This window comes from Malaclemys terrapin, chromosome 1 (genome assembly GCF_027887155.1).
Source record: "Malaclemys terrapin pileata isolate rMalTer1 chromosome 1, rMalTer1.hap1, whole genome shotgun sequence".
Classification (NCBI taxonomy): domain Eukaryota; kingdom Metazoa; phylum Chordata; order Testudines; family Emydidae; genus Malaclemys; species Malaclemys terrapin.
In genome coordinates, this window is record NC_071505.1 from 2,923,292 (window position 1) to 2,939,326 (window position 16,035).

Consider the following 16,035-nt stretch of genomic DNA (forward strand, 5'->3'; position numbering starts at 1 on the left):
GAGAACACGTCTCTGATTTGATTTCCCCTGGCCGTCCCCGATAGTGCTTGGCCTACAGTAATCAGCCACACTAGTCATGGGACTTGGACACCATTAGTGCACGGAGCCAGATGGAGGCACGGCACTCTGCAAAGCCGGAGACGGGCTTTGCATGGGACGTCGAGCCCCTTTACTCCAGCCACGCGTCAGGTGGACTCGGCACTCCCTCACCTGTACTTGAGGGGGAACATGAGCGCAAGCAGGGCCCGGCAGGCGTCTGTGAGTCTCTGGTAACTGCTGGAGAGAAACAGGATCTTGTGTTCGGTGAGTGCAGCACAGAAGAGACACAGCACGTTGGTGATCCCTGGGGAGAGAAGGGGCAGAGCATACAGCGCTTGCAGGTGGATTCTTCCCAAGTACAGCACCAGAGTCCTGCTAGAGCCCCACGAGCGCCTGCTCTCTCACCCCACCAAACAGGCTGCCAAGAGTCTCCCCCACATCCCCACCCCTTGTTGCCCCTTCCTCCTGCTGCATGGGGATGGGACTTCCTCTTCCATTCACTGGACAGCAAGCGTGTCAGTCGTCTACTAGAAACCTCCTGTCACCTCTGGATCAGTGCTAGGACCTGCTAACTCACGGACCGTTTCTGAGCTTAGGGCCAGCCAGACTGCTCTGAAAGTCCCTTGGGGACTCCCCTGGAGCTCTGCACACCCCCTTGTCTGGCATCTTTGGCAGCTGATGCAGTGAGAGCAGCTGGAGCACAAATCCCTGCACAGAATGGCCTGCAGCTGCTCAGACCCAGCCTGCCTTCTCCTGCTGCCCCTGCCTAGGTGCTCAGTCAGTGCCCATTAACACGGCATCTGAATGGACTCACAGTTTGGGGCCACAACCAGAGCCCAACTGCCAGGCTCCCCCTCAGTTCCTGAGAGAAGGAAGGCAGTGTGAGTTGGAGAGATTCGGTTGGATGTGGGGGTGCGGGGGGATGGAGCACTGAGCTGATAAGCTGAGGTCAGGAGCATGGCATCGGGGGCAGGACGAGGAATTCACTGCAGAGGGCACTGACTGACGGTATTCAGCACCTGTCCCTATGAGCAGGTGAGGCCGGGACGGAGTCTCACCGAGCTGCCGGAAGAGCACTGCTACGCTGCAGCTGCTGACGGGGAGAGAGTCATTGATGGGCGTCTGGATCACCTGCCTGTCGCCTGCCCCTAGAGAGATCGTCCGCTGCAAGAAACAGACACACACCAGTCACTGGGATTCAGGCCGAGTAACCGACGAGTGCAGGCATCACGGGGAGCCAGCTCCCACCTACCACCTCAGAGTGGAAGGCCAAACTCCAGAAGCAGCTGGGCTCACCCAGTGACGGACAGGACAGGACGCAGGGGCCAAAGGGACGTCGTCCAGCTTTATACCCTGTGGGGTGGCACAGGGCCGCCCACCATAGCTACTGCGTCTTTCCCAGCTGCAGTGTGAGCGTGACTCCGCCCTGCAAGGGGAAGGGCACCCTGCGGTGGGGCTGATATGTAGGTACTGCCTGACTCAGTGCTGCCCCAGTGAGGGAGAGCCACTGGCCAGCTGCAGAGGGGAACCACCCCCAAGACAGCTACGGCTGTACTTAGCACTCAGCCTATTGGATGGAGTTCATTCCACTGGGATTTGGAACACGCCCAGAAACACATGCAGTGTCGCAGCGACTGGGGTAGCCAGTACAGCAGCGCCCGGCCCTGTCACCAGAAACACACAAGCTCTCATTGCAGGTACAGTGTCTTACGCAAGGAAGAGGGGAGCACCAGCTGTCCCAGACTGGTCTGAGGGACGAAGGCTGGATGGATCAGCATAGCCTCCCCCTTTTGCAACCATTTATTTTAAACCTGTATTGAGCTCTTCGCCTGCCCCAGAGCCTGGAGTCCCACCCACCCCTGGGCTCCTGGCCTTGGTTCAGAGCCTGTACGATCTCAGGACTTCAGTATTGATCACACTCCCCTAAGGATCTCTGAGACTCCTCTCCATCTCCCTGCTCAGCTTTCTACAGCAATGCTCACGCACACTAGCGTCACCATTTTTACCTGGCACGCTCCCTCCTGGCCATCGCCCCACCTCAGATGCCCCTTAAAACCTTCACTGGTGCACACAGGGGAGGGAACAGCCCTGGCCCTCAGAGAACTCAACAGGGCTTCTCCCAGAAAACACTTGGGATCTTGTGCATTCGAGAGGCGGTGAGAACGGAGCATACTAACTCTGATGTCACCCAACTGGGTCCCAGGACATGTAACCCCTTCTTCTGTGGCCCATGTGCATGGTCACCTGCATCTCGAACACACACACACAGAGCCATGTGGACAACCAGGGGTGCACTGCCTGGGCTGGGGAGACGCACAGTCTCTCCTCCCACTCTCTGTGGGGGATGCTGACCCAGCAGCTGCAGGGGCCGGACATGTGCAGCTTTTGAACATCCAAGGGAGGAGTGTTACAGAGGAGACAGACCCAATGAAAGAAAAGGTGTGCATACCGCTCTTTCGTCCTCCACGTCAGGCTGAGATAGGGACAGACAGAGATAGCACAGTCAGTTAGAAACGCACAACACTGCAGCACAGCCGGACAACAAGGAGAGACATGCACACATCATACCAAAGCCAACAGTGAATGGGGCCCTGAACCCCCAAAGGAGGGAATATGCAGACAGACACAGCAAAAGCCACATCACAACATGTAGAAAGAGCCCTTCCAGATACAGCAGGGGGGGGAGCAAAGTGCAAGAAGGGGTGGTGCCACCTTCAAACTGCCCTAACACCAGCACCCCAGGGTCCGTGAGCACCGAGATGCACCAACTGCTAAGGCCACAGCTCATTCCCAGGAGCACTCTAGGCTCCACTGAGACATGTCACTCACTGAGCCTCTGATGCGCGACAATCCTTATCCACCTGCTTGCATAGCTCGCCCATGAGGGGCTTGGCCACGGTCAGCTGCACCCAGCACACCTGCAGGAGGGCTGCCCCTCTCAACCCTAGACTGTGAGGAGGAGCCCAGGGCACGTGGCACGCAGCCTCCTCCTTGCGTGGCTTACAAACAGAACATCCCCTTTCTTCTTTTGTGGGGCCTCAGCATGGCTGATATACAACCTCCAGCCTCACCCCAGGAAGGCCCCTCCATGCCTTGTGCGTGCTTCTAGGCTAACCGGGGAGGAAGCCCCAAGCGCAATGGCTTGGAGACTATGAAGGTGGCACTTCTGCATTACAGACATTCTGGGGATGCCTACAGAGAAAGGTCTCACAGGCTGCACCCCCTTCTTCAGACAGTGCCACAGCGCCCCAGGTGGGGGCCAGATCTGGTGCTTCTAGGCACCAAGGTCCCTCGGCTTGACTACCTCTGAGCAGATCAGAGACCCTGTAGGGACTTGGGCACACTGCAACTCAAGGATCCCCATGGCCTCTGGGGGCTCACTACTTTGCACTGTGGGTGCAGGGCAAGAGGCTGCAGCCAACCCAGAGGGATCCTGGGGAGGAGGCTTGGCGATTTCATGCTGAGCACACCGCAGCTCCGGAAAGCAGCTCGCAGCGTGCAGCTCAACCCCTGCAGGAGTGAAGCGCTGTGTGCAGCCTGAGCTGCCAGATGTCAGCGCAGCATGAGAGTCTAAGTTCCCCTGAGCCAATGGCTTATCGAGCTGAGGCAGTTAAGGCACATCTGTTTCCTAGCCAGCAGTAGACAAGGGAGTGATGTGGCCAGCATCACGGCCGACCGCCTTTGATTGCCCTAACCTGGGTGAACTGGAGGTGGCCTTTCTGTGAGACACTGAGCGAGACTCAAACCCACGACCTTCAGGATCGTAGTCAAGAACCTTAACCATGCAGACACCCCACCTCATGAGAGCCCAGGGCTAAAACTGCCACCTCCTAACCCTCCCTGCCAGGACTCCAGATCCAACTGGGCCATATCCACCCCCGCTGAGAAGCTCTGTCATTACCCCTTGGCAGACTGCCGGAGAACAAGCATGAGACCAGATTCCCACGTGAGACTGTTTGAAGAGGGGGTTCCAGGCCTTCCCCACAGCAAACGTTAGCCCCATTCAGGGTGGTCTCAGCTCTTACCAATGGACTGTGGCTGCTAGGCTCTGAAGCAGCTCTGTATGACAGACGGGGCGAATGGAGAAACAGAATCTCTGCTGGCTGCATGCATGCCCAGTGGGCATGGCAACTGTTCTCACGGACAGATTCGTCCGTGTGGGAGGTCAGGTTAACTGATGCCCAAGCCATGCTGTGCTTTCAGGTGACACTCTACAAAGGGGCACCACAAAGATGGGACTCTCCAACCATGGCCAATTTCCACCCTTCGCTAAGCCAGTATTAGACACCCTACCTAATCCATGAGCCAAGCTGCCCTCGGACACTGGGAGGAGCCAGAGGCAGCTCCAGATGGTTTGCTGCAGTACCATCCCTAGTACATGGGAAGCCACTGTCTGCACTAGCCACTTGACGGCCTGCAGTGCAGCTGTAGCCTTCTCCTGCCTCTTCTGAGCGCATTGTCCCCCAACCCGCTTCACAGCTGATCCCAGGAAACCAGCGTCCAGTGGTACTGCCCGCAATTCCCATCGCACCCTGGAGCAGAGCAGGGATGGAAACATCCCCCATCCATATATCCAGGCCTGGATGAGCTGCTGCCATCACACACTGGGAGGGCAAGGCACGTTCGAGAGGGAACAGAAATGAGCAGGTACCAACCTGAGCTCCCCCTGTAATGGGGATGGTGCATGTCAAGAGGTTTCCAATGACGTTCTCCAGCGATGCACTCAGCCCGTCCACGTAGATGGTGTAAATCAAACCCAGGCTGTTCTGGAGGAGCAAACAGAGCAGAGAGGTGTGTCCATGGCAAGAAGCAGACAAGCCACTTGAGCACAGCATGGGAGGCCGCTCATTTGAAACACAGGTACTGGCTGGGGCTCCCACGGAGCTAACCATTGCATGCCCAGCACTTGCTCATGCAGACTGCGTGTCCAGGCCCAGCCGGGGCTTGGAGCCTGTCTGCTGCAAACGCTTCAGAGTGACATTCGCAATCCTTGTCGCCAACAAGGGATTGTGTATTTATTGCACACAGTTCTGTACAAATCAGTGAGACAATCCCGGTCCAGGGGTGCAATCTCAGGCACAGACAGCAGGACAGGCCACAGCTTGACGCTACTGGTTTCCCAGTGGCACCACGCTGACCTCCAGCACCACCAACAGTGCACTTCAATCTGCAGCTCTGCTTCAGTCAGCACTGGGGGAGAAGAAAATCCAAGCGTCATCCAGGCGGAGGACAGCCCTAGTGCCAGAGTTCCAGAGCCCCTGCACCTAGCCCGACCACTCTGCAGGTTTGCATCAAAAGTCTCATCAAAAGACAGCACTGTCTAGTGGTCAGAGCTGTGGGCGGTTCTAACTTTCAGGAGATGCATCTAGGACCCAGCGCACATCTATCTTCAGCTAAGACTCTTGGTTTAGTTAGTGCATGAGCAGCCTGACCCACTCAGGACAGGAGCGAATGTCCCAGCCCAGCATGAGGCTAACTCACTGGGATGGACAGATCTAGACTACATGCTGTGATAAGACCTCGCAACTACTACCTAACCAAAGTGGAGAGCGAGCAAGGGCAGCCTGAGGGAGAACTGGCTTGTGCTGTGAAAGCAATAGGCTCCACGGGACACTTACACCATCCTAGGTGCATGTCCTTGGTCATCAGACCCTAACCAAAGGGGGAAACTGATGTAAGCCCAAGCCCCAACAGGGGAAGAGTCAGGCGCTCTCGCTGCTTATCTGCTCCCAGGAATTAATAAGCCAGAGAGCTCAAGTGACTGAGCAATATCATCACATAGCCAAATGAACCGTGCAAACACTGCTCATGTTCCCAACAAAAACAGCCCAGGCGTATGGAGGGAAGCCCTGGCCAGACGGCAGGGCAGTCAGGTGTGCTGAGGCTGAGAAGTGCTCAAGCTGCCTCAGTGCAGCCTCCAGTGAGGCCCCCAGAATTCGCTCCACACGCCGCACAGGCAACGGCACTGTGTGACCTTAGCTGCTCTTCAATTCCATTTGGTTATTTACCACCCGAAGATGGGCACCACAGGACCCTTCCCCCGCCACCTGGGGCTGGGAGCTTCCTTTCCACAGCCCTTCCCATCCCTGCTGGGTCAGGGGGCGACCCTCAGATTCCAATCTCCAGCCCAAGCTGCCCCCTGACCCCCCCGGCCTATCACGGCTACAGTAAGGTCAAGTCTCTGTTCCACACTTCTACCAGCAGGTCTTGTGCACTGCAAGAGAATGACATTTCATGTCCCTTGCATTTTTCAGGGCCCTTCGATAGGGATTCACCTTGCCAAAATCTGAATGATCCCAGGAAACACTATGCAAGTCCTAAGCAGCACCATCCCAGAGTCTCCACCAGCTGGATAAAGATTAACTTCAGAGTCCCAGCTGGTCACATGAGCAGTGCCTACATCCTCAAATAGTTTCTTCTGTGTCCTTTCACACTCTAAGGAGAAAGTCTGTCACACAACACCCTTGAAAGGCTGCAGCCCGGCATAAGGGGACAAAGGACTGGAACAGATGCTGTTGACAAGTTCCCTGCATGGGGAGATACACTCGAGGTACCATCTCCTGCATCGATCTCTGCCTAGCTTTTATGTTGGGCTCACCAGGTTACCTGATTACCCAGATGTCTTGTTCACAGGAAGGTTACAATGCCCTGCCCCACAGCCCCACAAAGAACTCTCCCAGCATGGCAAGCTCTCACCCCTGGGACCAATACCTGCAGAGGGACAGGGCCATTGTAGCCTGGGGTTCCCTGACTGGCTAATGGTGATCTCAGCCTCCCACCTAGAGGAATCAGGAAAAACAAAGAGCCCTGGAGAACTTGACACTTAGAGAACATCTGCTCTGGAGCACGAAAGACATTGCAGACTCTGTCTCTGTGGCTTCTTAATCAGGTCTGCCGGTTTCTCATCCTGGCAGCTGTTCAGACAGCTCTGCCCACTAAGCCCCCAAGGTGCTTCCCCCTTTGGGACATGCAGCGCAGCACACTATTCTTACTGTTCAGAAAACTCCAAGCTGCTGTGCCACTCAGGAACCCTGGACATCGCCATCGCCAAGGGAGGGCCCAACCAGTACCCCAAAATAGGGAATGCATTTCTGGACAGATACAGCACCAAGACTGCAGGTCAGAGGAAGGGTTAATTGGACCAACCCCAGAAATGTTATAACCCCCACAAAAAACACAGTAGGTCTTACTGCTATCGGGTGGGACAGACCCACTGACCTGGGGAATGACAGCAGCCAATCCAAGCACACAGCTCAAACTGCAGCCACCATGCTAAGGCATCATGCCAGGATGACCGAAGTGTGGCAGGTCTCTGGTTTGAGGAGACCGCATGTCCCAGTATGCAATGCTCTATTTCAGTCTAAGCACCTGGCTACACCAGGTACCAGGGCTGACAGTCTCCATAGATGCACCTTCCCACTGAAGATGAGAACAGTCACTAGTCTCTCGGCCATTTACCAATGTGTCTCGAGTGGGCATACTGACAGACTGCATGTGAGCACCGCTTCACAGCCAGCACACCCACGGTCCCCCTCTCACAGTACAAGGGCAAGGCTCTGTTGACTTCAACATGCTCTTTGCATTTGGACCAAGAGCTGAAGAAGAGAATGGCAAGAGGGGTCAGACAGTCCATCCAGCCACAAGGATCACACGCCTGCCTTGGCAAGCGAGGTGCTGCTGACACTTAGATCATACCCACCCAAGCTGAGTTTTGCAAACAAGCCAGGCTGTAACTTGCACCTTTCCAAGCCTTTTACAGCCTCCTAACAGAGCAAGCATGAAGAATATAAAGATGGGAAATAAAGACTCCACCAGGAACATTTTGTGCTTAGCATTTTACTGAGAGGCAGGGCAAGGCTGCCAGCTGCCCCGCCCAGGCAGGTCCTCACCTTGCAGCTCCACAGCCTGACAGCTTGGGGAAGGATCGGAATAAGCCACACACATGGCCCTGAGTAACTGCTGGACATGAGCAGAAGGTCAGAGCAGGCACCATAGCAGTAAATCCCGCAGGGCGCTGCTGCTACTAGTGCTCTCTCTTATATGCCCCAATTCTCAGAAGCAGAAGAGTTGGCTGACAGTGGTTCCGAGGGCCAAGGAATTAATGCCAGGGAAAGTCCCCAGAGAATCCAGACACCACCCTCTCCTCCCCAAATGCAGCACTGCACCTGTCCCTTACCCGGAAAACCTCAGTATGGTCCAGTCGTGACACTAGCACCAAACTCTTCGGGGCAAAGAGCTGCGCAGGCTGGATGAGGGATGACGACTCCTCTTCCTCCTCCTCACCATTCCTTGAGTGTCTCTGAGACTGGGGAGAGACAGATCAGACACTGCAGGGACTTGAGAGGGGACAGACACCCCCCGCCCCACCACCACCTCAGACAGCTACACCACCATGTGAGGCAAGTACTACAGGAGATCGCGGCCCTCCTCTGACAAAGGAGTGCTGGGTACAACCAACCTGGGCAATGGGCAACCACAATTCTCATAAGGAGCTTTCACTCACAGCTGCTTACCCAGCAACACCCCCTACCCCCAACACTTTCACAGGCAGCATGCCCCCCCTTCCCCCGCAGGGAGCATTACCTGGGCACTCTCGACAGCCTCCCAGAAAGTGAAGCAGGCGCAGTAATGCCGCTCGGAGCTGATGTCCGTCAGCACAGCAACGAAGAAGGAGGGGGGATTCCGCTCGGTGAAGAGCTGCCAACCGCTCGGCTGACAAAACTGCAAGAGGCGAAGGTGAGAACACACTGGTCAGCTGGAGGCGACTTGTACAGCCTGTTCGGGGGCAGGTGGATGCAGGCTGACCCATTTGCTCTTCCCCCAGTCCCCCCCCCCCACATCACTTATGCAGCATGCCAAGAGCTCCTGGAGGGGCTGTACATGAAGGGACGAAGCTCCTCAGGGCAGGCAGCTTGGCTTCTTACCTAACATGCCAAGTACTTGGTGGGATTCAGACAGACAAGCGTGGCTCAGTTAGAGTTGCCAGCGGGGAGCAGTGGCCAGCATTCGTGACAGAGCCCCTTTCCATATACACACAGAGCACCGAGCAACATAACCATCTTCCAAAAACATGGAGAAACCCACCCCGGAGAAGCCCTCAGGGCAACTGTTAGAAGGCAGGCAACAGAACAGGATGCCCAGGATAACAGGCTGAGCAAAAGCACCTGTTCCCATTCAGGCCAAGGGGCCTCCCCTACTGTCTCAGAAGAGCTGCACGATCTCGCTTGGCCAGACTGGCAGAAGAGAGCTGTGCCGAGAGCCTGACATCTAGGAGGCGGGGCTGCCTTTCACAGGCACACGGGTTTGCCCTGAGCTGAACCTGGTTGTGGAGCCTAAACTAAAGCAGAGAGTCAGTTGGATCCATTTAATCAGTGTCCTGGGCAGCTGCATGCGGACGAGGCCCAGGCAGCTGTCGTTGCTGCACGGCAAGTTCCTGGGGGTGGGGCCTGTTACCTATTTGACACTATACCATACAGGCTGCACAACACACTGATAAATGAATAGTGGATCCAATAGAGGGCACTCCTCCCCCTGAATCAGCATCCCAGCCTGGTGCTGCTTGAAATGCCGCATTTCAGATGAGGTTGTGAGCTCGGAGATCCCAGGGGACTTGCCACAAGAGTTACCCCTGGGGTCCCAGCCCAACTCCAAGGGGGGGGGAATTCCAGCCTTCTGGCTGAGAATTCCCCATGCGGTTTTCATTGATATAGGGCTTTTCTCACTTCCTCCCCTAAACAACGGTGTAGTGTTGCTGTGCGCTGTCCAGTTACCACAGCTTGTGGGGACTTTTTAAAAACTATGTTCCACTGAATGTGGAACAGAGCAGCTTAGCACCACCCACTCCTTCCAGCCACCATCACCCCTTCTGCCAGAGACCGGGGAAAATAATAGGCTGATGCTGAGAGATGGCAAGCTCCGGTAAAACAATGTGGATTCCTGTTCCAGACCAAAGCCGGCTGACCTGATCAACAGGGAGGTTCAATCAGGAAGCTACTGGATCACCAGGGCTAGAGAAATTTGGTCAGCCCTGAAGCACTCCCTAGTCTATACCCTCTCCAAAGCTACCAGCCCTGTTAATCCACCTCTTCCCCCCAGGTATTTTTAAGGCACCCATCACAGTGGTACATAGGTGACGACTGCAATGGGCATCAAACACATTTCCAGGTGTCCAGATATTACAGTGATGAGGGCACGAGGGACAGAAACCCTGCAGAGTTCTTTGCTGGGGCTGAGGCTGGAATCCTTTGCTTCTCCAGGCCCCTCACTCCTGCATTCCAGAGTGTGTCATTTCCTCCATCACACCCTTCCTGCCACTGCCCCAGGTCATGCTGCCTCTGACCTAGCTGCCCTACCAATTGGCAGCAGTGAGATATGCCCCAATGGAGTTATCAAACTAGTTATCAGATTCCTTTCCTTATGGAGCTTGGCTCTGAACCCTCCAGAGAGGTTTGTGGTGGGACTTGCCTCGCTGAACCGCCTAGCCCAGGAATTGTCCCACGTGGCTCTTGAATCCTGCTCAGCGGCAGCAAAAAAGAGCAAATCCAACAAAGGAGACTGCAGCATGCTTTATACTCTGCCCCAGGTGTCCCATGGACCACCACAAAGACTCTGTGCAGCAGGAGGGAGAATTTGCATCCTGCAATGGGAGCTGCCAAGCCTCAGGAACGCTGAAGGGCAGAGCACTCCCGCACCCTGGTAAGAGGCGGTTGAGCTCCAAGGACCCACCTACTCCATGCAGTGCATTAATCCCAATCTGTGGCTGAGCAGTACTGGGCTGCAGGGTGAGGACAAGTTACCTTCTGTGCAGTGCAGGAGCACTGCCTGAGCCAGAGATCCCAGTGCTGGCCAGGACTCACAGTCCATTTGATTTCCTGGGCCCATATCCCATAGAACTACCCTCAGCGGGAGCAACACACTCCTCATTTGAGGGCGGGTCCCCACTGTGTAACGCTGCACCTTCCACTGGGGGCCCAATGCGCTACACAAACATCTCCTGGGAACCACGGAAACATGGACACAGGCAGCTAAATCACGTTTTATCTCTTTATCAGCATCTTCCAGCCTGTCAAAGGCCCTGAGATAAGGAGACATCCCTCAGGCAGACAGCGGCTAATCAGGACTCAGGAATCAGAATCAGCTCCCAGACAGCTCCACACTGAGCTGGATACAAGCTGCTCCCTTCCCTGGAGCTCAGTGTGCTGTCTCAGTGGCCTGCGGGACTGAGCTCATGACTGACCGATTCTTCTGAGACTGTCCCCTCTAGTGAGAAATTCAGCGAGGTCACAGCGTCTCCGTTACTGGACACAGGCTCAGCTCTGCTCTCTCTAGGTCAGCACAAGCTGTCTCCCCAACACCTGCCCTCTGTGCCAAGGGATCTTTGACCTATTTCAAAGACAAGCACTGTAGCCTGCAATGGCCTGCAGTGTGCAAACATCATTAAAAGGGATTAAGAAGAACAGGAGTACTTGTGGCACCTTAGAGACTAACAAATTTATTAGAGCATAAGCTTTCGTGGACTACAGCCCACTTCTTCGGATGCATATAGAAGAATATATGCATCCGAAGAAGTGGGCTGTAGTCCACGAAAGCTTATGCTCTAATAAATTTGTTAGTCTCTAAGGTGCCACAAGTACTCCTGTTCTTCTTTTTGCGGATACAGACTAACACGGCTGTTACTCTATAAAAGGGATTAGTGGAACAATGGCATCAAAAGGAGTCCTCTATATAAATACACCCCAGGCTATTTCCATGGTGTTGAAGTCACACTCAAGCCAAGGCAAGGCAGCCAGGTTATGTAAACCCAGTTCTCTCTCCAGGAGCTGGAGGTCAGCAGGTGCAATCAAGGCTTAGATTGACCTCACAGCAGCAGAATGCCTTCAGAATTCAGTCCCCAATGCATGACACACACCAAGGGCATGACAGGCCAGCTGAGACGCATCAAGGGCACGCCAGGCCAGTTTCCAGCTGGGAGCTCCTCCTGAAACCACTAGGAGGAGAGAAGCTAGATTCCTGGATATAGCATCTGGTCTGCACACAAGTCTCTGTCTCAAACGAGCAGCAGATACACTCCCACCCTTCAGGCCTGGAGTTGGGAGACTACGATCAGTGTCACTGGCAGCCCAACATAAGTGAGGCTACCCATCTTACTAACCCATACACAAGGCAACACAAAGTAGCCATGTGTTTATAAAACCCCTTGTTCATGGAAGATGTAACATCAAGACACTCCGCCCTCTGCTGGTGCTCACCAGCTACGCAGGGTCAGGCAAGGTCAGTCCATGCATGGGACATCTTCAAAGAACGCTGGCCCTACGTGCTGCAAATGGTGATTCAGTAGGGGGCCCCACCTACTAGCGACCCTGTGAGTCAAGACGTCAATTGCTGCCCCTGTATGAGCACCAAAGAGCCCATTAATGTTAGAGGTGCTGTATCTATGGTGACACACCAAAGCAGAAGCCTTCACCACTCAGGGTTACAACAGATCCTCCAGGAATCCTGAAGAGCCAGGCATTAGGCGGAGTGTCCTAGCTATATTCAAGTCAGGGTGGAATTACACTGCAGTTTAAGCAGATGTGGCATTCTCCATATCCTGTCCTGATGCGCTGTGTAGAGTTGCTGTGAGCTGTCAAATGCAGGTCATGTTCCAACCCAAAGATGGTTGAGCAGTGATCTTATACAGGAGTCGGGAGATCAGTTTGGTTTAGGGTAACCAGACAGCAAGTGTGAAAAATCGGGACGGGGGTGGGAGTTCATAGGAGCCTATATAAGAAAAAGCCCCAAATATCGGGACTGTCCCTATAAAATCGGGACATCTGGTCACCCTAGTTTGGTTTGTTAGGTGTGCTAGCATTGCTCTGCATGAAAAGTCGTTACCTTCTCTCCTTATAACCCAAGTCACTGCTGCTGGCTGCCAAGGGAGGGAGAGGCCAAGAGATGAGCAATCTCAGCTCCGGGGACAGCCAGATAAGAGGAATGGAGTTCCCTGTAGATAAGAGTCCTCTACATAGCCCTAATCCTTGGGTCTCCAGGGGTTGCCAAGACCCGAGCTCCGCACAGACTGCACCTCTCCGCAGCAGCCTCTCCTCTCAAAAGTCACTTCTGCTACACCTAGGGGAAAAGAATTCTGGTTTCTATGTCCACGAGGAGGTGGGGCCGAGAGCTGGGCTGCAAAGAGCCTGACTACAACATCAGGAGCCAGCTTTCAGAGGTGACTTGATTACAGTGTAGAAGTACCTTCACAGGGAGACAATACCGGGTACCAGAGGGCTCTTTGATCTAGAGGAGACAGGCAGAACAAGAACCAATGGCTGGTAGCTGAAGCCAGACAAATTCAAATTGGAAATAAGGCCCCATTTTTTTTTTTTTTTTTTTTTTTAAAACAGTGGAGGTGATTAACCACTGGAATAAGATACCCAGGGAAGCGATGGATTGTCCATCTCTTCGTGTCTTCCAATCCACAATGGCTGCCTTTCTGGAAGATATGCTTTAGTCAAACAAGTTATTGAGCTCAGTACAGGGGTAACTGGGTAAAATGTAATGGCCCGTGACACAGGCGGTCAGACTAGATGATCTAATGCTCCATTCTGGCCTTAAACTGTGAATCTATCAACCAAATTCATCATCTCACCAAAAACAGTATCAGGTTTGTCTGACAAATCCTATTTTCCATAAAGCCATGCTGTCTGACATTAATTATGTACCTACCCTGTAATTATTTATTGACTGCATCCTGTATCAGCATTGCCATGAGTCTGCCTGGGATCGATGGCTCACAACCCGGGTCATCCTGTTTACCTTTTATATATGGGGACACTAGCAAAGGCCAAGCTCTTCAAATGCCTGCATTAGTATGCAGGGAAGACAGCTGGACAGAAATGGCTGCTACAGGGGGACAATGACAGCCTAGAAAGCTCACACCTACAGAAACTGCCTGCTCCATCCCTTATCAGAGCCAGGCTGCGATGCCACACTCCTGCGCACCCAGTGAAACAATAAGCTAAGGGCTCTGTGGGCGTGTAACAGCACCTGAGGCTAGCCAATCTGGATCCCGCTAGTACACCAAGGTTGTCTGTCCAGCAGCAGAGATGAACTAGGGAAAGAAATCTAAAGGGCAGGATGAAGGTCGCCTACAAGACTGGACTCAGAGAAGGAGAAGCTTTCTAGGAGACTGACAATGGAGATTTTACTTCAGCCAGGAGACCCCATTATTGTCCCGTCTAAATCCATCAGCGCGAGACAAGGCCTCCAGACCCTGCATCGTCTCCAAAAAACAGCCCTTGCCCTTGCCAAGATTCAGGAAGTGGATGGGCTCTGATACAAGGGCCCCTCCTCTGAGTTCTGCTGGGATTCAGGGAGCACTGGACTCAAGGAATGAATGACGCCTGATGTTGCAGACAGGCAATTAACAGGTTCTTGGAAAGCAGATAAGGACTCTATTATTCCCCCTCTCTAACAACAACAGAAAGAAGAACAGGAGTACTTGTGGCACCTTAGAGACTAACAAATTTATTAGAGCATAAGCTTTCGTGGACTACAGCCCACTTCTTCGGATGCATATAGAATGGAACATATGCTCTAATAAATTTGTTAGTCTCTAAGGTGCCACAAGTACTCCTGTTCTTCTTTTTGCGGATACAGACTAACACGGCTGTTACTCTGAAACTTAACAACAACAGAGAAGCCCAATACTACTCATGGGGGCCCTGCCAGGAGAGGGGATCTGCTCAGCCATGAAACATGAGGCCGGGGAAGCGGGGAGAACGTTAAAGCCAGCACCCTTCTCTCTCACACCCCGGCAACCCTTTATTCACCACTGTCTTATAATTAGGATATGTTTTGTACAAAGTATGCCTTCTGAGGCATCATTCTAAAAGTCCTGATTTGCTAGACCAGGGGTCGGCAACCTTTCAGAAGTGGTGTGCAGAGTCTTCATTTATTCACTCTAATTTAAGGTTTCGCGTGCCGGTAATATATTTTAACGTTTTTAGAAGGTCTCTTTCTAAAAGTCTATATTATATAACTAAACTATTGTATGTAAAGTAAACAAGGTTTTCAAAATGTTTAAGAAGCGTCATTTAAAATTAAATTAAAATGCTGATCTTATGCCACCAGCCTGCTCAGCTCGCTGCCAGCCTGGGGTTCTGTTCACCTAGGCCGGCAGCGGGCTGATCAGGGCCTGTGGCCGGGACCCCAGACCTGGGGGGGGGGGGGGGAAGATGTGTGTTTCAGGGGTCAGGGCAGAGGGCTGGGGTGTGTGTGTGGGGGGGTGTTCAGAGATCAGGGCAGAGGGCTGGGGGAGTGCAGGGCAAAAGGCTGGGTGTATGTTGGGGTGTGGGGGTGCAGGGCAGAGGGCTGGAGGGTATGGGGGTGCAGGGCAGAAGGCTGGGTGTGTGTTGGGGTGTGGGGGTTCAGGGCAGAAGGCTGGGGCATGGGGGGTGCAGGGCAGAGGGATGGAGGGTGTGGGGGTGCAGGGCAGAAGGCTGGGTGTGTGTTGGGGTGGGGGGGTTCAGGGCAGAGGGCTGGGGGTATGGGGGTGCAGGGCAGAGGGCTGAGGGTATGGGGGGTGCAGGGCAGAGGGATGGGTGTGTGTTGGGGTGGGGGGGTTCAGGGCAGAGGAATGTAGGGTCTGGGGTGCAGGGCAGAGGGCTGGATGTGTGTTGGGGTGGGGGGGTTCAGGGCAGAGGGCTGGATGTGTGTTGGGGTGGGGGGGTTCAGGGCAGAGGGCTGGGGTGCTCGGCTCGTGGGGGTGCTCCCAGCCCCCTGCCCTGAGCGGCTCATGGCAGGGGTCTGGAAGGGATATGCCCTGTTCCACCCCCTTCCCCCAGGCTCTGTCCCTACCTCTCTCTGCCTCCTCTACGGAGCTGTGCGCACGCTGCCGCTCTTCCCCCTCCCCCTCGCTAGGGCCATCAGCTGATTGGCTCAGGGAAGTAGAGGGGGAGGGGCAGGAAAGCACCACGCTGGGGGAAGAAGTGGGGGAGGGGGGAAGCTTGGCTGCCG

The 16,035-nt window shown here is 54.3% G+C and overlaps 1 protein-coding gene across 6 annotated transcripts in view; it reads right to left on the reverse strand.

Annotated features, from left to right (window-relative positions):
• SBF1 (SET binding factor 1) overlaps positions 1 to 16,035 on the reverse strand; it is a 131,953-nt gene that overhangs the window by 35,446 nt on the left and 80,472 nt on the right. For all 6 annotated transcript variants that reach the window (XM_054006617.1, XM_054006704.1, XM_054006356.1 and 3 more), the window contains exons 3-7: positions 8,623 to 8,760; positions 8,216 to 8,344; positions 4,695 to 4,805; positions 1,098 to 1,203; positions 211 to 343 (exon numbers count right to left, since the gene is read on the reverse strand). In XM_054006617.1, the coding sequence (XP_053862592.1) occupies positions 211 to 343; positions 1,098 to 1,203; positions 4,695 to 4,805; positions 8,216 to 8,344; positions 8,623 to 8,760 (617 nt within the window). The remainder of the gene's footprint in view (positions 1 to 210; positions 344 to 1,097; positions 1,204 to 4,694; positions 4,806 to 8,215; positions 8,345 to 8,622; positions 8,761 to 16,035) is intronic.